Source organism: Megalops cyprinoides, chromosome 6, assembly GCF_013368585.1.
Source record: "Megalops cyprinoides isolate fMegCyp1 chromosome 6, fMegCyp1.pri, whole genome shotgun sequence".
Taxonomy (NCBI): Eukaryota; Metazoa; Chordata; class Actinopteri; order Elopiformes; family Megalopidae; genus Megalops; species Megalops cyprinoides.
The window spans coordinates 18,741,925-18,764,785 of NC_050588.1; the positions used below are offsets into that span (position 1 = coordinate 18,741,925).

General features: G+C 43.4%; 2 protein-coding genes across 3 annotated transcripts in view; both read left to right on the forward strand.

The window, feature by feature from the left end:
• Positions 1 to 5,414, forward strand: part of LOC118779352 (nucleolar protein 4-like) — a 55,066-nt gene extending 49,652 nt beyond the window's left edge. The window contains exons 7-11 of the mRNA XM_036531414.1: positions 114 to 299; positions 1,931 to 2,119; positions 3,529 to 3,648; positions 4,543 to 4,735; positions 5,149 to 5,414. Coding sequence (XP_036387307.1) covers positions 114 to 299; positions 1,931 to 2,119; positions 3,529 to 3,648; positions 4,543 to 4,735; positions 5,149 to 5,366 — 906 coding nt within the window. The 3' untranslated portion in view covers positions 5,367 to 5,414. The remainder of the gene's footprint in view (positions 1 to 113; positions 300 to 1,930; positions 2,120 to 3,528; positions 3,649 to 4,542; positions 4,736 to 5,148) is intronic.
• An 8,927-nt stretch (positions 5,415 to 14,341) lies between these two features.
• On the forward strand, positions 14,342 to 22,861 carry LOC118779547 (protein-tyrosine kinase 6-like). Of its 2 annotated transcripts, none has more exons than XM_036531709.1 (8): positions 14,342 to 14,823; positions 15,869 to 15,990; positions 17,038 to 17,201; positions 18,494 to 18,662; positions 19,704 to 19,862; positions 20,364 to 20,545; positions 21,438 to 21,591; positions 21,746 to 22,861. In XM_036531709.1, exons 1-8 carry the CDS (start codon positions 14,414 to 14,416, stop codon positions 21,928 to 21,930), a joined length of 1,545 nt encoding a protein of 514 aa, XP_036387602.1. In that variant the 5' UTR covers positions 14,342 to 14,413; the 3' UTR covers positions 21,931 to 22,861. The 2 variants fall into 2 exon arrangements, with proteins under 2 accessions (XP_036387602.1, XP_036387603.1); XM_036531710.1 differs by having other exon boundaries at positions 21,792 to 22,861.

Consider the following 22,861-nt stretch of genomic DNA (forward strand, 5'->3'; position numbering starts at 1 on the left):
AAAAAAATTCAAAAAGATTTATTTTGTGATATCTCACATGTTTGTGTGTCTGTGTGTTTCTTTCTGCTTGTGTGTGTGTGTGTGTGTGTGTGTGTCCACATGTGTGTGTCCAGTCTCCTCAGTATAGTTCAGGAAGCTATGACTCAGTGAAGACAGAAGTGAGTATGTGCGCGGAGGACCTGAGTAGTGGGCGGGGCCAGGTTGTGGATGATGATGATGATGACCATGATGACCACGACGATAGTGACAAGATCAATGATGCAGAAGGCATGGATCCTGAGAGGCTGAAAGCCTTCAATGTAAGAGACCTCCCTATCCTTGAGCTTTGGTGAAATAGCCCGTCCTGACCTCCAAATTCAGTATAAGAGTTGTCCAAATCATCCAAGGCAGTCTAGGAGCCCTTGAAGTAAGTGTCTTCCCTAATATTTTTAACTTTATGGGAGCTCTGACTGTCATTTCCCCATGCTGAAGCTGAGTAAAAATGGACTTCAAAAGTATATTTACAGTGTCTCATTACTGAGTAATTACCTGTGGATTTGGCTTCATTTCTGTGCAGACTGTGAATCTCGGTGGCAGACACCCATGAGGCTGAACAATATTTTTGTAATTAGAATTTGGTCACGTACTATATCTCGTTAACTTACAAAGGCAGGTGGACATGAGGATACAGGAAAATATAGGCTATAATCACTCAATATATAATACATCATTCCCTCTCTCCCTCTCCCTCCCTTGCCCTTCCCCCACCCACTCTGTTTCTCTCTCTGCCTCTGTCACCCCTCTCCCCTCCCTCTCTCTTCCTCTCTCCCCCTTCCCCCTCTCTCACTCTTCCTCCCCTCCATCCCCCCTCACCCTTTCTGTCCCTTCCCCCCTCCATCTCCCCCCCCCCTTTCAATCTGTCCTTCTCGCTCCCCCTGCTCTTAGTCATCCTGTCACTTTAATTTTCAATTTTACGTGCTCTACTGGCGTGACACATTTTTGGATATGTTGTAAATGCTTTGGTAACAACACAATGATATCAACATCAACACACAATTAAAAAAAAGATTATTACATTTGATAGGTACACATTGATATCATACCTGTCTCTTAATTCACATTTCAATATGCATTACTGCTCTAACCATACATACATACACCACCAAAGCGGTGGATTTAGAATAAATATAAACAATGGCAACAGCCACATTGCTACCAGTTATTGCTAAAGCATATGAAACGTTTTTAAAAATATCAAAAAAGAAAAAGAAACAACAAACATCATCTTCTGTCTGTTAACAGACTCCATGTGATTGCAGAATATCTGTCCACTGTCTCTCGGACTGCGGTAGGCAGACTCATATTTGTCCACTGTCTCTCAGACTGCGGTAGGCAGACTCATATCTGTCCACTGTCTCTCAGACTGCGGAAGGCAGACTCATATCCGTCCACTATGCATCATGTCTGTTCCTCCTCTCACAGCACAGTCAGGGCTTTATGCCAGTCTGGAACAACAGTAAATTGGGCTATTACTCTCACAATAGGAAAGGAAGGCAGAAGGTGTCCCTGTCCCCTGCAGTTCCCAGTAACCACATGGCCACTCCTCTTTCAGGACCCAGGAGTTGTTATACCTGCTATTATGGGCTGCTAGGTTGTAGTCAGTTTTGAGTGTAATAGCATTCATGTTTTTGAGCTCTAATTTAATTTGGTGATCCAATTTTCAGTATGTCTTTCTTTTAAGGTAAGTTCATTTTTTTTGTACTTGTTTTCAAGGTTATTTTTCTCAAAATGCTAATTTATCCATCTCCCTCCCTCTCTTGCTCTTTTTTCCCTCACTTCTTCTGTTCTCTCCTGCTCTCACCTTCTGCTGCTCTCTCTTGCTTTCCCTCTCTCTCTGTCTTTCTACCTCTCTCACTTCCTCCTTTCCTCCCTTTTCTCACTCTCTTCACAGATGTTTGTCAGGTTGTTTGTGGATGAGAACCTGGACCGCATGGTGCCCATCTCCAAGCAGCCCAAGGAGAAGATCCAGGCCATCATTGAATCCTGCAGCCGGCAGTTCCCCGAGTTCCAGGAACGCTCCCGCAAACGCATCCGCACCTACCTCAAGTCCTGCCGGCGCATGAAAAAGAGTGGCATGGAGGTACCCCCAAATCCTCTTTCACTCACTGGGTGGCAAAAGCCATATAGCGGTTTAGGATCTTGACTTGCAACCAAATAGGGTTTGCGTGTCTGAGTCCCAGGTGTGGCACACAGCTGCTGGACCCTGGAGCTAGGACTTGACCTGGATTGCTTCAGCAAGACATCCATCTGGGTAGTGTGTAAAATGCAAGATTCCTGAGTAGCTCAGTCAGTAAACATTCCTGAGTGAGTCTATGCTGGGCCATTAGCTAGGGACTTCATTTCAACAAGGGTAGGAGGGGGCTAGATCTGCCAGCAGTCTTCACTCTGCTCTTCGGTGCCCTACTGGAGTTAACATCAGTTACAGCATGCGTCTGTCCTCCAGCTGGAGTTGACTCTACTGTGGTGTGTTGTGGGCTTTGTAGTATGAAAAAAATAATTGTTGAATGGCAAGTGTACCCATCCTCTCCAGTGTGAGTGTAAAGGCTGAGCTTGATTAAGTACTGGCCATTCCAAAGTTGGGGGATGAAAAAAGGAGGAAGAGGCAAAACAGTGTGAAATGTAAACCATGAGTGTCTCAGGAGCAGACACGTAAAATGATAATTTGAGTACCATAATCATGTTCTGATCTGCAGAAAGATATGAAAAGATATGAAAAGCTTTGGTTCAGATAGTTTAGAGTTTAGACTGAGCATGAAGGTGTCACAGTAATCTTGTGTTGAATACACTGATACTCTGAAGGTGTGCGGTCCTGGCTTAGAGTGAAATAAACTCTCCACGAGCCTCATACTAATAAAAATGTTCGCACCTAAGAACACTGTTGTTCAATAACTTTAAAAATTCTAGATTTAATACCTGCTGTAATATTGATAATATTGAGTTTTATCACTGTGACAGCTTGGCTGGATAATGCTTAATATGAGAAGTGTGATTTGTGTGTGTAAACACTGTATTTACAATAAGGGAAGACTGGTTAAGGTCTGCCCCCTAGTGGCATGCAGTTCATCATGCACAAACACACACAGAATGAAAGATGTGTGGGACTGATCCCTTGGGGGGGAGGCAATAGAGAGGTTGTTTAGTTTCGCTTCCTATAACTGAATTAGCAAAAATGCCATACCTCAGTTTCAGAGCTATCAGAGATATGCAACCTGAAAGTTTGTTGGCTTTTTGTAGGAATGTCAAACTGTGTGTTGTCTTTGTCTGTGATTAGCGTCTCTGCGGGGGACAGGGGGCGGTGGTTACTGTGTTCAGCTCTTGTTATCCTGGGGAATTGTTTTTCAAAGTACACACACAATTTTTACCCCACATACACACACAAACACACACACACACACACACACACACACACACACACACACACACACACACACACACACAAACACACACTTACACAACACACTGAGTTCTCTCTCTGTGTGCCCGTCTCAGGCGCGGCCAACGCCCCCACACCTCACCTCAGCCATGGCAGAAACCATCCTGGCAGCGGCCTGTGAGAGCGAGACACGCAACGCTGCCAAGAGGATGCGCCTGGACCTCTACCAGAACCACGTAAGGGTGTGTGTGTGTGTGTGTGCGCGAGCGTGTGCGTGTGCATGTGTGTAAGCGCGAGCGTGTGCGCGAAACTGGGGTATATATCAGCACAGCACTGTGGAACTGGGGTCTGTATCAGCACAACTCTGTAGAGCTTGGAGTTTATATCAGCACAGTGCTGCAGAGCCTGGTGGTTTAAACAGCTGGTCCTGAGGCTCACTGCACTAACACCCATTACCACAAAGCAGCCTCAACACAGCACCATCGCAGTGCAAACAATTAATTCACTTATATCACAATGTGAAAGGGGTCTTATCACCTACAGGGACACACCCACACAGGGGCATACAGCAAACTTGAGTGTCACTGGGACCTAAACAGAGGGTACACCATGGGGGACATAGACCCATAGACCGCAACATGAGAAAGGCTGTGGCAAATACAGACTCGGTGTGCACAGTCTGCTGATGGTGGCTGGCTAACACAAGACAACACACTGTTCACACTGCAGTCTGCAAGCAGATCAACTGGAGCTCCACTCCTGCACATACTGTGAAAACTACAAGGAAGTGAGAGAAACGTACTTCCTCAAAATAGCACAACTCTACCCATAATTCCCTGCACTGTGGGACATGAATAGATTCCCCATCTGTCCAGTATGAAGCTGTCTGCAACAGGCTGAAGGACAGGCACTCACACAATGGCACCTCATGTTATTCTTCTATACGAGTATACCAGTATGAAGCTGCCATTTTTTCATTTTGGGAGTGAAAATTATTAGTAGTTTATAATTTTACTGTAAATTAGGTTATTTCTGTTTCACACTATGAATAGCTATTTACACTATGAATGTGGTTGTGTTGGACTGAGTGAGTGTGGTAGTGTGAGTCTTACACTCTCTTTCTCTGACAGGATGAACAGAATTCAGCTGACTGGCCCCACCCTCGGGAGTCTGCCTCACTTGGACAGTCCGCCCCTTCTCTCCCGGCCTCCACCCTCCCCCAGGACCAGGTCTACACCAATGGTGGGCTCAACTACAATCTCCGTGGTTACGGGGGACTTGGCGGTGGTCTACAGCACTCTGCTTCCATTGCACAGAGCAATGGTGAGCGGCTCATTCTGTTTTTTTTGGTGTACAGAAATATAGGAATGTGTGGATGTGTTAGGAGTCTCTTGTGTACATTGATACAGAAAGTGTGGTCTCTGATATATATTAATACAGGAAAATATTAGTGTGTCAGGGGTCTGTGGTGTACATTACTCTCGGAAGTTGTGAGTATGTTAGGAGCTGTGGTGTACATTGATATAGGAAGGGTTGAGTGTGTTATGAGTCTTTGGTGCACAGAGGCTTAGGGGTCTATGGTTTACATGGAGGGCATGCATGTTCAGCCTGGGATAGTCCTTGTTCATTGTTTACCTTGCAGTTGTTGCACAATCACTACACATGTAGGTTTTATGTTTTAAATGAGTACCTTATTAAGGTAAGGAGACTCACAGAGGCTGCTGTCTTTTTTCCAGGCCCAACTGACCTCAGTATGAAATCTCTGGCCTCCAATGCTTCATCATCCAGCTCCAGCTGCCACGGGCAGGGCGGGGGCGGAGGGGGGGCGTCGGCACAGCTCAGTCTCCCAGAGGTCACCGCTGTGCGACAGCTCATCGCCGGGTACCGAGAGTCTGCCGCCTTTCTGCTGCGCTCCGCCGATGAACTGGAGAGCCTGATCCTGCTGCAGAACTGAGGACATGCACACACACACGCGTGCACACACACGCACACACACGCACACACGCACATACACACACACACACACACACACACACACACACACACACACACACACACATACGCGCGCATGCACACACGCGCATACACACACACACGCACACACACACACACATACACACACACACACGCGCGCGCGCGCTCACACACACACACATACACGCGCACGCGCGCTCACACACACACACACACACACACACACACACACACGCACACACAGACACACACACACACATGCAAGAACAGATGCATACACACACACACTGACACACATACACACAAAACCACATAGACAAAGAGATATGTACACAGATAACGCACAGACTAAAAGATGTACACACACACAGATGGACACATAGACTAGGAGATACACACAGATACATATACAGAGACAGAGACAAAGAAATGAGTGAGGCAGATACACATATACACAGAGAAATATATACACACAAAGAGAAACACAAAGAGATGCACATACACACACACACACACACACACAGATGTACACACAAAGACAGATACGCACAGAGAAAAACACTCTCAGAGACAGACACACTTATATGAGTATAGTACACACACATCAAACTACTGTCTCACCCCTGACCTCCTCATCCTCACCCCTCACTTGTAAAGAAGCAGAGTGCAAACGGAGAGTGAGAAACTAGATGGTATCTGCATAACTGTGTTTTAACACTTATGAAAGAAGGGAGTGCATAGATAACCCCCCCCCCCCCCCAAAAAAAAACACACACACGCACAGCTGTTAAAACAGAAAGAATGGGAGAGAAGTGAATCTAACTAAAGGAACTGCTGGTTTGGTGTTGGATCAGAGGGCAGCTGGATACAGCTGTAATTGCTATGACTGGATGGAATTTAAGTGGTGGGCACCAGTGGGCAGCTGAGTCTGTGCTATGACTGGATGGAATTTAAGGGGTGGGCACCAGCACTCTGGATATACTTCTCAGTTCAGTTTCATGCTTTAGAGGTTACCACCTTGTTATCAGATAAATGCTGTGTTGAATGCTGTCTTTAAAGCCACCTGAAATGGACATCAGTAGCCAGAAAAGAGCACTGAACAGAACGCAACTCAAAACAGTGGTGAACTGTCTCCATGACAGTTGACAGCATGTAAGCTCTAACCCCACCACAGAGCTAGAACCAGACTGGCTCATCATACCCCATTTCCACTGTAGAGCTGGAACCCTGCTGGCTCATTATACCCCTTTTCCACTGTAGATCTGGAACCTGGCTGGCTCATTATACCCCTTTTCCACTGTAAAACTGGACCTAGACTGGCTCATTAGTCTCCACATGGTCTGGGTTAGTCACCACAGGCTAACCCAGACCATCCTGGTTCCAGCCATACTGTGGAAAAGGGATATCTGTGTTTTTAGGCACTTTCTCTCAAAGGGTGTCCCACACTGACCCACTCCTGGGGAGTGACCATCCTGAATTTATGCATTATGGGAAACAGAGTTTCTTTGGAATTACCTCAGATACACAGAGCTAACTGTCTGTAGACCACCACCCCAAGTTCATTAACAGTTAGTGCTTAATGCTTTAGATTCAGAACCTCATAAATACAAAAAGAATTTCTGAAGTTCAAAAAGCTGAACTTTATTAAGCTTAATGCATATATACATATATATATGTATATATATATATATATATATATATATATATATATACATATATATATATATATATATATATATATATATATATATATATATATATATATATATAGATATGTATGCATATACATATGCATTAAACCTGCAGACAATATCAATTTGATGTGCAATGGAAATACTGTATAATGATATTAAAAAAACTGATGGGCTGAGTAGTAATATAATGTGCATGCCATAGGGTCATAGGTTTTCTACAGGAAGTGACATAAGACAGTCCACTACAGATCCTTGCAAATTTTACTTTATACTCACTGTTTCTACAGTCCCACTGGGTTTATATTTCGGCAGCATTTAGTATAAAGGGATCTGGGCTTGTAACTGGGAGGCTGCTGGTTCAAATCCCAGCTACAGCACTGTAGCTGTCCCTGTGAGCAGGTACCTGCTTCAGTAACTATGCATAGTTACACTATTCATTTTCCTAGTAGTGGTCCTCATCCACTTAGTTTTTATCATCTGTTTTTATACCTGGATATTTACTGAAACAGCTTATGTGAGGTACAATAGCAGTGCCCTACTTGGGAAGTGGACAAAAACTCTTTGATTAGTTCACCTGTTTCCTAGATTTGTACACAGATAATAGCTAAAATGGAAGCTCTGTGAGTCTAGATAAGGGCTCCTTTCACGTCATTTCATAACAGTAGCATATCTTGCCAATCAGCATATTCCTGCACTGCTGTTTTTACAGCGGGAGCACAGAGAGAGCGGTCAGTCAGACAGGTTCAGATCTGTTCAGCACTTATTCACCTCGAAGCTGGCTTCCTTCAGAGGCCCAGGCAACCCAGCTGTGCGCCACACAACCTCCCCTTCATCCACAACCTGGTTCTGCTTCTGTCACCGAGTGCCAACCCCTTCATTCCTAACCCCTTCACACTCCCCCAGCAGGCTCTGTACCCCCGGTCCACCTCACCTGCCTCCCTTTCTCCTCAACTGTCCAATTCGGTGAGGCCACTGAACCCCACAATGCTGCTAAGGTCCAGAATGTCAGCCGCACACCTGTTTACAGGATGCCGGCCAAATGTGCTGCTCGGACATGCAAAAAAAATATATAAAAAAACACACATACACACAAAACAGGACAACAAAGGCAGCCATGCCATGTATCACACTGCACTCACCCTAAGCTTCACCTGTTTTTACCCTCAACTTCTGGACTTACTACTCTGCTCTGAGAATTAGCACTGCGAATTAGCGGGACCCTCTCATCTGCAATGTCAAACTCCAGGATTGGCTCTTTCTGATCTGCACAGTGGCACTCCAGGACTGGCCCCCTTTCATCTGCGCAGTCACTCTCCAGGATTGGCTCCTTCTCATCTGCGTAGTCACTCTCCATGATTGGCTCCTTCTCATCTGCACAGTTGCACTCCAGGATTGGCCCCCTCTTCTCTGCGCAGTTGCACTCCAGCATTGGCCCCCTCTCATCTGCGCAGTCGCACTCCAGGACTGGCCCCCTCTCATCTGCGCAGTCGCACTCCAGGATTGATCCGCTCATTGGCACAGTCACAATCTGCAGCTAGCCTGGGCTGTCCTCCAATGACTATCAGTGTGCCAGTGAAGGATTTGTTAGCAGGACATTTTTCTCAATGTGTTTGTGAGCTTGTATGCACACACGTGTGTGTGTGTGTGTGTGTGTGTGTCTGTGTGTCTGTGTAGCAATGTGGTAAACCCATGTTTCCCCAGATATGTATTCATGTGTAGGAGAGGGCTGCAATGTGCCTGGGCCTGGTCTCACCCTGGTTTAGGAGTAGAGAGGACGAGGAAGAGCATTGCATTGTTGCATTGCAGATGATAATCATAATCAGGTTCACTGAAGACTTCAACAGAGTTTTATCTGGGACTGAGGCAGTCTAGAGGTAGACAATGTAATTGTGTTGTAAGATTAGGCTTCTCTCTGGAGGACAATGCCAGATGTGGGATTTTTATGTGTGAGGGTGAGAGAGAGAGGGAGAGGGGAGGTGTGGTGAGGTTTGGTATATTGTTAGAAATCCTGGTGTCTGTACTGGGCTCTGTGCTCTTACCCTCACGCTGGTGGAAGCCCAAAGCCCTGACACTCCAGCCCACTTTCCACACCACCTGCACAAATCCCTCTCTTCACCACGAGTAAAGCCTCCAATAACAAAATATAAAACTAAACAATAATTACAATAATCCTATGAGTCTAACATATAGGATTATTATCACTCCATCTCTGTTTGCCCACTTGCCCTAAGACCACAGTACAGCAGTTAGTTGTGGGAAGGGACTAACCAGTGGTTAGAGAACACATTTTGTCAAATTGGATAGATTTTTTTCCCTGAACTGTGTTATTAGTAGTTTCTCATTATTAGTAAGTATATTACACAGCATACACTCTGAATATATTCAAAAGCTGCTGGAGCTGAGGTAGTAATGGTATTTTAGTGTGGAAAAAAATTCCTTGGCCACCTCTACACTACCTACTCACACATAGTGCATGAAATCCTGGATTGGGTCACTGTGCTAATACAGAGAAGCCCTGTTAATATCCCAACACTCCCTATGCTAAACATGCTTCCTAGCCATGAAAAGTACCACACATTTAAGGTTGTAATCTCTTGTTGCCTTCCTGCAAATTTCTCAATGCAGCTGGTTCTCTTTCAATCCAGCAGTGTAAGGGGAGGACAAAATAGTCTCCATTTCCCACAATGCATTGCTGTGCTGCAGGTGCACAGAAGACATGGGGAGGATCTGCTCTGTGAATTACTTTCAAACTTGCACTCAGACATCAGTTTAAAGCAAGTGCTATACAGATTCACCAGCCTTTATTTTATTTGTCTGCCTCAATCTAATCATTAGTGTTCACTGTCAGCCCATCCAGATGAGCAAGCAGTCAGTCGATCTGTACAGAACCTGTTCTGAACTGATGCTTGTGAACAAGCAGTTTGCCTTAAACTTGTTAAACTCTGCCATGTTTTACTGATCTGTTATCACCTCTGAATCCCTTCCCTGGATGAAGAGGGTGATGAACTGCTGAAATTCAAAGGCAAAGCACGGATCGCTTTGAGGCAGATTTGCTTTAGCAGACAGACAGAGAGCCAAACACAGCAGGTTCGTGTACCGAAGGGTTCAGAGTAATCGGACTGTAAAACTCCTCTACTTCCCCTTTGCTCCTCCCACTTCCGGTATTCTGCTTTCTGTTATTCATCAGCAGCATCACTTTAAGAACATAACTAACACACTGTAAAAAAAAGGCAAAAGACAATCTTGGAAATGTGTACATTTGATGGCCGGTTTCATTTCCTGTTCCTTATCTGTGTGCAGCTGAGGTAAAGGAGACCATATCAGAGCGTTCCTCCACGGCTCTTTCTGATTGGTGGAGTACTCACTGTCTCCTCCCTGTTTACGCATTTTTATCTGATTTCTATTTTTATTAGCGTTATTATTACAGTACTGTTGTTTTTTATGCATATATATTTGTAGTGTGAGTAAGTGGTCTTTTCAAGGCTGTTTTTTTGTACAATTCCTAACGCCACATGGGGAAGCCGTTCTGTAAGCCTAAACATTCCAAACATGGATGTCGACATGCGGAGCATCTAGCCTGAGTAGCTGCATTGAGTGCAGTCTCACATTCTAGTATAAGCTTGCGAGTTTGACACAGCAGAGACTAAATACAGTGATGGGAGAACAGGGCTTAATGTTTGGGTGGAGCTATCATGTGCGGTCAATCACAAACTCACTTTAACTAATTAGAAGACTTTTCTGGACGGAGAAGAATGTAGTGGTTGGTTCAAATCGGCAAGTCATTAATTGCATGTGAAGGCTCCTCCCATGTTAGGGTTCTTTAAGATGCAGAACCATCTCCTAGCCCCGTCCCCTAACCCATTCCACCATTTATCTTTCAGATCTGTCAGGAGGAATCAAGAAGGGCCTAGTGGAAGGAGTTAGGGGAAGGGGTTACAGGAAGGGGCTGGGGGCCAGGGGTTGGGAGTGGTTCTGGAGTGGGCCTGAGCCTAAATTGCTCATCACCACAACACACTTACATTTGACGCTCTGTCCTGACCCTGTTTTGTATTGTCTTGTATGATTAACAAGCCTCTCTATCCCCCATCAGCAGCTGATCACTGTGGATGTTGATTGCATTTACCCTGACACTGGGTTACATTAAACGTACTTTGACTACACCAAAAATTGGACATTGATTGAAAATTTATATTGAGTTTTTTTGTTTTTGTCACTCTTAAAGATTTAATATGAAGAGCACAAAAGTAGAATAGAGTACAAATGTATGCAATTAAATAACAGAGAATCAGCTGATGGTTGGTGATTTTCATTTGTACTGACTTGTTTGGTAATCAAAAATCACAAGCCCTGTTGCTAACTTGTGAGCCTCCCACACACACATACACAGCCTATCCGCTTTTCAGGACATGGATTTGGGGGTTTTGGGGTGTTTATTATAACAGAGACTGCATGCACAGGTGCTCCGCTGTTCAGGGTTCTAGTTCACCACAAACTGTAAATGGCTTATCCTCTGGAAACATTTTGCCAGGGAACGTGTTTGGTTGGACACGCTGTACCAAGCACGTCTCAATCAGCCCTCAAAGGGCCATCTACTTGGTGCGTCCAACCAAACACTTATCCTCCTGCTTCATTCTTAAAATTCTTTCTGAAGTATTCATTTCCTGTTCAAATGAGGTATATATATGTTATGATAGCAGTTAAGTATTGATAGTACTTTTGGCTTTTGGAGAACAAGCCCAGGAGGTTCTGAATTGTCCGGCTTTGGTCAGACATGTATCTGGACAAACAGAAAAAAAAACAAACAATGGCCTACCTTTTTATTTTTCTATCAGGGCAGTGTACAGTCAAATCAGTATGGTTCACGCCGTAGCCTGTTTTATGCTATATTTTTTCTGGTGCTGTTTTCTTTCTGTTCTGTTTTAGAGTTCTGTACCACCAGCTGCTGGTCTTACCTACCTGTTCTGCTATTACTTTATACCAATGTGATTCTCTCTCTGGTTCCTCCTGATTTTGGACTCAGTGAAAGTGTAATGTTTACATGTACAGATTTTTTGCGATTCTCTCTTAATTTGTTGTATTCCGTTGCTTGGGTTACCCAGTGTCCCCCCCTCCAGCCTCCTCCCCCTTAAGCTCTTGTTTTAATTTAATCAGATAGCCTACTTTGTGCTTTGAGGGAAAATGTGACCATCCCATATATAAGACTAAACTCTTAAAAGGATTGAACGGAGGTTCACAGGGCACCATAGCAGCGGAGGAGAAGCTGTGTCTGGAGCTTCAGAGCAGCCAATCTTGTTTAACTGGGTATTGCTGACACACCATGAGCCCCCGGTCCCAGAGGAGTCAGACTACAGTGATTTATAAGCCATTTAGCTCCCATGGGAAGGGTTTAGGTGAGGAAAACATAACCTCAGGAAATCATGGACCCTCTCAGATCTTCCTTTGAAAATTAAGCATCTTACAGAAATATGGTCCATCTTCCCTCTCTGATTGATAACGTGTAATTTATATCAGATGATAATCCTTTTTTATATATCTATATTTATTATTGTGTTATGACAGTGATTTTTTGTTTTTATTGTTTATTTTTGTTCCAGTACATGTGGCTAAATATTTTAATTCTTTAGAAAAAAAAGTGTTTATAAATATATATAAATATATATGTGAAGCGACTCAAAATGGAGATGGAATTTTTTTAAATGTTTGTTCAATGCAAAAGAAGAGGAGGGGCGGAGCTTCATGCCCTCATATGTCACTTTGATCACTGACAAGCCAATGATCTGAAAGGTTTTCCTTCTTTTTTACATGTGCTAAGGTAATACGTTTGTTTTCCCACCACGACGTTGTGAGGCTTTCTGTCTCCTGAGCTGTTTGTCACAGACCTTGAGTATGCTAATAAAAGAGTGAGAGATGACCTAAAACAGAACCAGGAATGCGCTGTTCTCTTTAGGTTTGTGTGTGTGTGTGTGTGTGTGTGTGTGTATGTGTGTGTGTGTGTGTGAGAGAGAGAGAGAGAGAGAGAGAGAGAGAGAGAGAGAGAGAGAGTGAGTGAGTGAGAGTGAGAGTGAGAGAGAGAGTGAAAGAATGAGTGTGTATTTTGCAGTGTGATTTTGATGGAGACATCAACATTCACAATCTATATCTCCCAAATCTGGGAGTCCGTGGTTTAAGAAAATCTCGGGGATTTTGGGAGCTTCAACCGTGACCGTGTGATCCTTAAAAAGAAAAAAGTTAATTCAAGCTGTGTTCTAATTTCACCCTGGTGTCATTTGCAAAACCAATCGCATACGTTCATGAAGAACGAATGTAGCGGAATAGAGAAGATTGGTTTGTTTCTGATAACGACACAGGCGTCTTTAGAGTGCGGATCTATGACGGTGCGTTCATACAAGAGACCTAAAGCTCTCTCACACAGAACATCTACACGTCAATTTAGGTTCAGCATGCTTTTCGCGAATCATTATAATTCTCATTTTGAAAACCATAAATGAGAAGCTGGCCTCGTGAAAGATTATGGTGGTTATGAGTGAAACCTACTTTCGGTTTTTTTTAGAGATAAAAAACATCTCAGTCTCACTTCTGTAAACATAGCAAACATCATTTATGAATGCTGAAACGATATTCTAGTGGCATGTCATTTCTGCATGTTTCTTGCAAACTGTTCTGTTTGTGGATGCGTGTGGGTAAAGGTACATTTACTTTATTGTCATTTAGTAGACACCCTTATCCAGAGCGACTTACACCCATTCATACAGCTAGATATTTACTCAGGCAATTGTCGCTTAAGTAACTTGCCCAAGGGCACAGCAGCAGTGCCTCATAAGGGAACTGAACCAATCGGTTACGAGTCCTGCTCCTTACACCACACCGCTAAAACTGAGTTACTAACGTTACACACTGCTATGTTACGGTAAAATGGTAACATTATGTTCTTTATGTTACTACATAATATTGTATGTTAACATATTTAATTCTGAATATCTTACTACTTGTCTCTCTTTGTATAAAGAACCCCCGGAGCAGGATCTAAGTAGGATCTAAGTTTTTACACATAAGTTAGACCCTACATTTGTCATTGTCCTCGGTGTATTTTTTGTTTTTATATTAAGCAACTGAGCAGTGAAAACAACCTACCCTTACCGACTGTGTGTTTACGTGAAATTATAACGGAGAGGCGTGGTAGAATAAGGAAGTTGGAAGGATTAAAAACGGGAATTTGGTGAGTAGTGCACTTAGGCTGCGTCCCTTATTCCAGCAGCTGCGGGGATACTAGCGCAGATGTTGAGAAGCTGAATTATTCGCGCATCTTGCCTTGAGGTTTTGGAAGTCCTCTGACATGTCGAAAGTATGTCCTTCTCCGAGAACTCTCTGCAGTAAGCTATTCGGCGGTCCGAAAGTGGATGACGAAGACAGCGATCCAGTGGGGGTACAGGTAACCAACACTAATGAAGATAAAACCGCGTCGCCCAATCAGCAGTGTATAGCGTGCAAGAGCACACAACACAACCCGTCTTCGCCACAGGCGACGACGAGCGTAAACGGCGCGCAGGTGTACAAGGCATTGTGGAGTTTCGAAGCCCGGGCGGAGGAGGAGTTGTCATTTCAAGAGGGCGATTACTTCAAGATCATCGGCCGTTCGGGTGACTGGTGGACCGCTGGGAAATTAGACCGAAACGGTCACGTTCTGGCTAAGGGGTTTGTACCTTACAACTACCTTGCTAGAAAGGACACCGTCGAGGCTCAGCCGTGAGTATCCGTGCAAAATTATGCGTTCAGCTACTGCTTTACAATATAGGTAATAATACAAAGAACACAAATATCAATTAGAATAATAGTAAAACATGCGTACAGTATTAATATAATATGTTTTATAACGTTTACTAAAGAGTAATATGCTCACTACACCATAATGGCATCATCACCATCACTCATTCATTCATTCATTTACCAGAATCACTGACGTATCTTACATTTTGCACATAGTAAAGTATACATGCAGCAAGTTTACAGGACCAGTCTTACAAAGTCCTTGACATTGCTGTCTTCTGGAAAGCTCTCAGCTTGCAGTCAGACATTTCTTCAATGACGGGTTTCACTGATCTGTGCATTGTTTGCATTTTTGTGTGATTGTAGACTCATCCAACATTGGCTAAATGCACTTCAGTGTCTTTCCGTGGCTGACTTGCATGGCAAGATGTTTGCATTTTGTGTGCATATGTGCATTGTTTGCATTTTTGTGTGATTGCAGACTCATCCAGTATAGGCTAAAGTCTTTCGGTGGCTGACTTGCATGGCAAGATGTTTTAAGGAGCAAGTCAAGTTAAGCAACTCACTCAGGTGCACAGAAAAGGAGGAGGACACGTGGCATGACACACAGAACAGACAATACTAAAATCCTGTTATGACTGCAGGGAATGTATAGCTACTGTATGTCATTTTAGACGATCCAAAGAGGACCACCCTCTAGCCCAAGCCATTTGTTAGATTATACATTTGCTTTGTTTATCATTACACATACATTTTTCACCTCTCCTACATTTATACAGTTGAGTATGTACAGCACTACTGCATTAGGTACCTACTTAACGATTACAGCAATAGTACAGGTGGGAATTCGACCTGCAACTTTTTCGGGTACAAAAACCAATTTCTATCAGTCTGAGGCTCAGCAGTTTTCTGTAATCTCTGTTTACCAAGGGAGTTGCTTGTGCATGCCGGGCCAGCGGAACCATCAGAATTACTGTTTTACAACAGGAGAGCTGACAGCATGAATTTGGCACCATTTTCTCAGGTGGTTCTTCGGGAAGTTGAATCGACTGGAAGCCCTGAGACACCTGCTCAGCCCAGAGAATGGAGACGGCGCTTTCCTGGTGCGTCTGAGTGAAAAAGACCACGTGGGCTGTGTGTTGTCAGGTTTGTTCTGCATTCGCCTGCACTGATCGCCTACATTCTTACACACACACGGTCACATGTACTCACCATTACTCACCTACCCAGACCTTCAGTCACCTGAGCTGAATTTCCCTATACATCTGAACTGACCTGTATTTATACCTACAGTATAGTCACCTGTACTCACCTGAACTGACCTAAAGTCACCTGAACTTGCCGGAACTGATGGTCCTGAATTACGTGTTGTGATGCACTTAGGTGCTGTGAGGTACTCCTTTTGAACAAAGATCTAGTTCATCATAGAACTGTTCCCCCCCAGTCCGTCCACATTAATGAGGGCTGAAAGCAGAGAGGCAAGGGGAACCTCTTGAATCAGTATTGTACGGCTTGATTAAACAATGGTCTATGTCAAGTGCAACACTTTAACCTCAATACCAGTGAGCCAAGTATTATGAATGGTGGAACTGTTATTCAGTTATTATGAATGGTCTCTCTGCTGCCAGAAACTTGCCTTTGTGAAAGCCCGTTTACGGATTATTATTGTCAGTAGTTGGAGGAAGATGAGGAAGAGTATCATATAACTGGGAAAGTTGTGTGTGTATACAAGAGTGTGTGCAGGTGTCTGTGTCTGTGTGTGTGTGTGTGTGTGTGTTTGTGTGGATACCTGTGCGTTTGTATATGAGTTTCCATGTGTGTGTATGAGTATGCATTCCTTCTGCTATTTAAGAAAACTTCCTGTTCTGATTTGAGTGGTTGCTCACAGGAATGATCAGGTGAGAGTAGCCTCACAGATATCCTCTTGCTCATAAACCAGCTGTCTTACAGGAGTCCAGTGGGGGACATAAAACAGACAGTGCTTAGTTGCACTTTATGTGTTTGATGGCAATGGTGATCTGCAGTGGTCTATGTCTTTATATAGCACTTATTATGATATCCTAATCTCTCTCTTTCTTTTTCTTCCTTCTCTATATCCACTTTCCTCCTCACCCCTCTTCCTTTCCTTTCCTCTCCTCTTTCCCTCTCTTCTTCTCTCTCTTTACTCTCTTCTCCTCCTCACTTTCTCCACAGTGAAGGATGATGGGAAAGTGAGGCACTTCAAGGTGGTACAGACAGAGGATGGCCAGTTCTACTTAGATCACAATCAGCGGTTCCGCTCTCTCATGGAGCTGGTGGATTACTACCACTCCCACCCTTTGGCCTCCATCCCACGACTCAGACAGACATGTGCCAGGGTAAGTAAGAGCAGGATCTGTGACATGACCATGATATGACCACAGACATTGTGGACATGACCATGAACACAACACGATCATCGACATGACCATGGACATGACCTTGATGACTCAGAAGAGGCTTTTGGTTTCAGAGCAGGAAATAAATTCATTTCTTTCCAAGGGAAATTCAAGGCAAATTTTTTCCCCAGTGCAGTCTCTGGGGAAATGTGAGTCCGTGAGTTAATCACGTACCTGCCTGTTTCACCACGCACCCCCACCCTCTCACCTCCTCCCTATCCTGCTGAGGGTTTTACTGCTGCATCTTATGCACTATGAACAGGAAAACAGGAAATAAACAGATTAGAACAGACCTGAATGCAAAACAAAATTTCAGCCCTCAAAACTGAATTCTAACCTGTGTCCACCTCCTCATTCTTCACCTGAAAGCAAAAAGTTATTATAACATTTTATCTTTATTTTTCTTTAAAATTTTCAATTGTGTAATTGTGACACGTTGTTCCTGGAATTTTATTAAAATGTAAAATGAATTTCTGTTGTCAATGATTTTTGTCTTCTGAATGAATCTCTTAGCTAAGAAAGATCTGCAGTCTGAATCCTTGATGGCTGAATCAGTCACTAAATACATCTGGAGAAATTGTTTACTTCATCATCAACATTTGCAGAAGATATGAATCCTTTATAATCACAATAATGCTGTTCGATTCCATGATTAAGCTGTAAATATCCCACAACTGTTTTATGAAGTGTTTTGTGGTGGTAGACCTTGTCATTAGGGGACAGATAAGACTTCTTTATATTATCTTACTTAGATTATTCTTTAGCCCAAATTAATTCAAATTTAAAAATCAAAAAGGCCAGTAGGTCTCATTCTACTATAGTTATAGAAACTAAAGGGAAAGTAATCCAGCATTTTTCAAATTAGTTACTAAGTGGATTGAATAATCATTTAGAATCAAGAAATTATTTGACTCAACCCTTAAGGGAACTTCACATGATCAAAACTCACGGTGTAAATAACAGAAAGCATATTTATATTAATATTTTAATATTTATTTTTAATAGAAAGCATGTTAATAGAGTTTTACATATTTGAGATGAGATTTGAGATGTACAATGAGATTTGCTCGCATGACTTCAATAGCATTGGGACAGGTGTGAGTCCTCTAAGGTAAATATATTGTAATGGTGGTGGTGATGATGATGATAATGTTGATGATGCTGATGATAGCTATGGTGATAATATTGACGATGATGGTGATGGTGAAGCCAGTGTGTTCTCCCTGTGGCAGACAGAGCCTAAGCCCCATGACCTGTCGCACTCCACGGTGGACGAATGGGAGCTGCCCAAAGAGGAGTTCACCCTGGAGGAGCAGCTGGGCAGCGGGTACTTTGCTGACGTTTTCCGTGGGAAATGGAAGAACAGGATAAACGTCGCCATCAAAATCCTGAAGAACAAAGGTGAGGGCGCACTCATCCCTATTGATTAAATCTGAGAATTAACACTGAGGGCCAACCAAAACCCATCTATTTAATCTGAGCATCAACATAAGGGGTGGGCTGATTCACATCAATTAAATCTGAGAATCAACACACGCTGTATACACACAATTAATTGTATTACTACACCATGTGAATGCAACCCACACAGAAGCATGCTGAGTTTGGAAACCCCGTGATGATGCTTTAAATAGTGGTTGTCGTAAGATACAAAAATGTGAAAAATGTAGACTTTCCTGTCTGTTGCAATCCCACACAAAGACACAGGAATCATCAACATATAAATGTATCAACATGCTTTCGTACATAAGGACACATGCTTATATCCATGTGTCTGTTTGTCAACAGCAAGGGAGAGGTACGTTAAATGTGACTTCATAAAGCATAAACTACATACATTTTTGTGAAACCATGAAACCATGCATGTGAGGTATATGACTCTATATAAGCCATCATACAGCACAATGTTAATACTTGCGAATTATTTAAAAACTGGTCACGATGTGTGCCTGCACGCCTTGTGAAGGCATTATGAACACTATTGAAAGTGTTATGAGGACTGCTGGAGTGGACAGTTTAAATAGCTCTTCAGATGTTAGAAGTGTGAAAACATGAAAGCGCAGTGTGCTGTAGGTCTGCACACCATGACATAAGATGCAGTGTATTGAGTTTTCCTGTTATACCAGGGAAGTGGAATTCTTCTTCTTTTGCATTTGCAGGGCTTCATTGTGTAAGCAACACCTCTCGTCTTTCTTGGCCACCCCACATCGGAGACAGACAGGCTCACCCTCTCACCTTTCCCACACAGAAACACTCAATCTCTCACCTTTCCATTACAAAAAATACCCACCCTCCCACTTCTTGAACACAGAGACACTCACTCTCTAACCTCTCCTAAACGAAAAGACTCACCCTCTCAATTCTCCCACAGAGAAACACTCGCCCTCTCACCTCTCCAATTCAAAACGACTCACCCTCACTTTCTCTTTCCCTTCTGCTCAGAGGCTCTTAACCAGAGGGATTTCCAGCTGGAGACCCAGATCCTGAAAAGGTTACGTCACAGACACCTGATTTCGCTCTTCGCCATCTGCAGCATTGTCCCACCCTATTACATCATCACCGAACTCATGGAGAAGGGCAACCTCCTCAGCTTCCTAAGGGGTCAGGCACCACTGTCCCACAATCCCCTGCTCCTCTCACCTTCTCTTTAAGTGGTTGAAGTGAATAAATTGGATCACCTGATTCAGGCTCAAAGGAGGAGAAAATCTTCAGGGAGAGAAACAAATCAATGTGAAATATGAGGCTTAGAGACAGGAGATGACATTTGTTCATTTATTTAAAATCTACCTAATATTTTGTTTAACCTCTACTTAACCAGGAGTGTAAACTGAGAACTCAATTGTCTTAGTTTGACCTTGGGGAATCAGGACATGTAGGGAATGCAAAGAATTCTGCAGCCATAATTTTTAAATTGTGTGAAAGCCAAGTGGAGGTAGTCAGGGCTAGGCTTAATTCCAGAGATACTCTGTGCCATGGGGATCTTTCTTGTAATGGATTACATTACAGTGCAAATATTCTGCACCAAATGATATCCACTGCATGTTAACAATATGTAAAGAGCAACCTCGCAACTTATCTGGACTCCCCCCCCCCCCGATGCAGGTAAAGAGGGACAAAGATTGGATGTGACTCTCCTGGTTGATATGGCCATTCAGGTGGCTGATGGGATGGCTTACCTGGAGTCCCAGCACAGCATCCACAGGGACCTGGCTGCCCGTAATGTCCTGGTGGGAGAGAACTACATCTGCAAAGTGGCCGATTTTGGGCTGGCTCGAGTCATAAAGGTTATCCCCTACAGATGGTTACTATTACATTACTTCATATAATGAAGTAGGTTGCCGTATCATAATGGGCACAATTTATTATGTGTTCTGGTTCTAGCTGAGATGGAGATTCAACCTGAATTTTACAGTTTAAACATGTTTTGTTTCCCAGGACAAGTACAGCTGCTGAACAAATGAGATAACCAATCCTAGTGTGATGTCTGCAGTGGATTACAACAAGAAATTTCAGTTCATTTCTTAAACTTTTTTATTTGCCCACTTTGCCTTTTTAATACATATTAATATATTATTGCATATATTATTAATATGCATATTTTGCATACTACACTACCTCCACGTAAATCAATAAATAAATGCTAAAAGATATTGAAAGAAATTGGGGCATAACATACTAAATGTTCCATCAGTACAGGAAGGATTATGAATTTAGGACTCACCTTTTTTATAATGATACTTTTAGAATATAAACAATATAAAAAAGCCCTCTGCAGTACCTGCTGTGTGCTGATTGGAGCAGATAGATAGTTTGCTGGTTGGACTGTGTATTATTGGCATTTTTAGTCGACACCCTTATCCAGAGCAACTTACATAGGTTACGATTTTTACATGTTAGCCATTTATACAGCTGGATATTTACAATGATATGATTGAGATGATTACAATGATTTACAAGACAATGATGGGCGAAGTACCTTGCCCAAGGGTACAACAGCAGTGCCCTAGCGGGGAATTGAACTGGCAACTTTTCGGTTACCAGCCTTGCTGCTTACTACTAGGTTATACTGCTGCTCACTCTCTGTGTAGACAGAGGGCTGATTGGATGAGAAGGACAGTGTGCTAATTGTACTGGACAGATGCAGTGCTGATGTTGGTGCTCTCTCTCTGTCTCTAGGAGCCATTCTATGTCTCAGAGGATAAAAAGATCCCCTATAAGTGGTGTGCCCCAGAGGCTATCAGCCACGGCCGGTTTTCCAACAAGTCGGATGTCTGGTCCTTCGGTGTCCTCATGTATGAGATCCTCACCTATGGAGGGATACCCTATCCAGGTAACTATCCACCTGCATGCCTGTCCACGAGGTGCCTCAGTGGTGTGAGTGTGTGTGAGCGTGTTAGTGTTTGTTACTGTGTGAATGTGTGTGTTTGTGTGTGGTGTGTGTGTTATATCACATTCAGTGAATGTTTGTCTTTGTCTTTGTACAGCTTACACTAACCATGAGGTGTTCCGGCTCATTACCTCGGGCTACAGAATGCCTGCGCCTTCCAGATGCCCCGAGCCGATCTACAGCCTCATGCTGTCCTGCTGGAGTCTGGCACCAGAGGAGCGCCCCGATTTCAGCGACCTCAAGGCTGACCTGGTGAACATCAACCGCTATGAAATGGACTAAACGGGAAACTCTTGCAATGAAAAACAAATTCCACATGAGGGCAGCAAAGAGCTGGAGAAAGCGCCAGTCCGAAGAGAAATGCAGTGAAAACTTTGGCAGCCCGGGGGCAGCAAAGGAAGGGAGAGGAGGAGTTCTGCAAATATGAATCACAAAGGACCAAGGAGAGTCCTCCACCAGTGTGAGAGGATTGAAACAGGACCGGTGTGAGCTTACAGTTACCTAACTTCCTTCCAGAGCTGAATGTCTGAAGCTGTTGAGACACATTCTCTCAGCATTCTGTTGTATTTGGTCCCCTTCAGCACGGTACAAAGCCTCACCAGTAAAACTGAAGGGGAGCAGATTCCTGCATCTGAACTTCAACTATAAAATTTTTCCAGAGCCACACATCTTTCTTCTTCTGTGTTAGTGCCATTCTACCAGTGTTGTAAATTTGCTGCCAGTGTTGTGCTGTCATGGCATTAACACTGACTGTGAGACCGAACGCTGAAATACAGCAATCACAGCTATTTATTCTTACCTTTTTACCAAATATGTGAAAGTACAGATATGTTTTTGTCAGACCAGGGCAAGCTTTTTTGTCAGACCAGGACAAGCTTTTACTGGAGAAACTATGCTTTTATTTTCAAAAGGAGAGGTTTTGAATGAGAAAGGCAACTCTCCTCTGGGAAGTTAGCAACACTGTGCCATGCTATTGGACCTTGGTAATGCTGATCGGGAGGAAGGAGGGATCAAAGAGAAGCCAGCAACAGAATATTTCAGAACATTACTGTGCAATCTACTGAACATTATTCAATCCCCAAACATGATGGAGACGCTGCTGTGCTGTTTGAAGTGTTTACTGGCCTGATGTGGGTGAATATTGGCCTAAAGGTCCACAGTATTGTACAAATTAAGAGACTTTAATTTTACTGAAATGACAATACATCTGACT

Coding starts and splice junctions, on each gene's coding strand:
- LOC118779547 (XM_036531709.1), top strand. CDS start 14,414: ATGTCGAAAGTATGTCCTTCTCCGAGAACTCTCTGCAGTAAGCTATTC. Junction 17,202..18,493: donor TCAGACAGACATGTGCCAGG/GTAAGTAAGAGC, acceptor TCCCTGTGGCAG/ACAGAGCCTAAGCCCCATGA. Junction 20,546..21,437: donor GGCTGGCTCGAGTCATAAAG/GTTATCCCCTAC, acceptor CTCTGTCTCTAG/GAGCCATTCTATGTCTCAGA.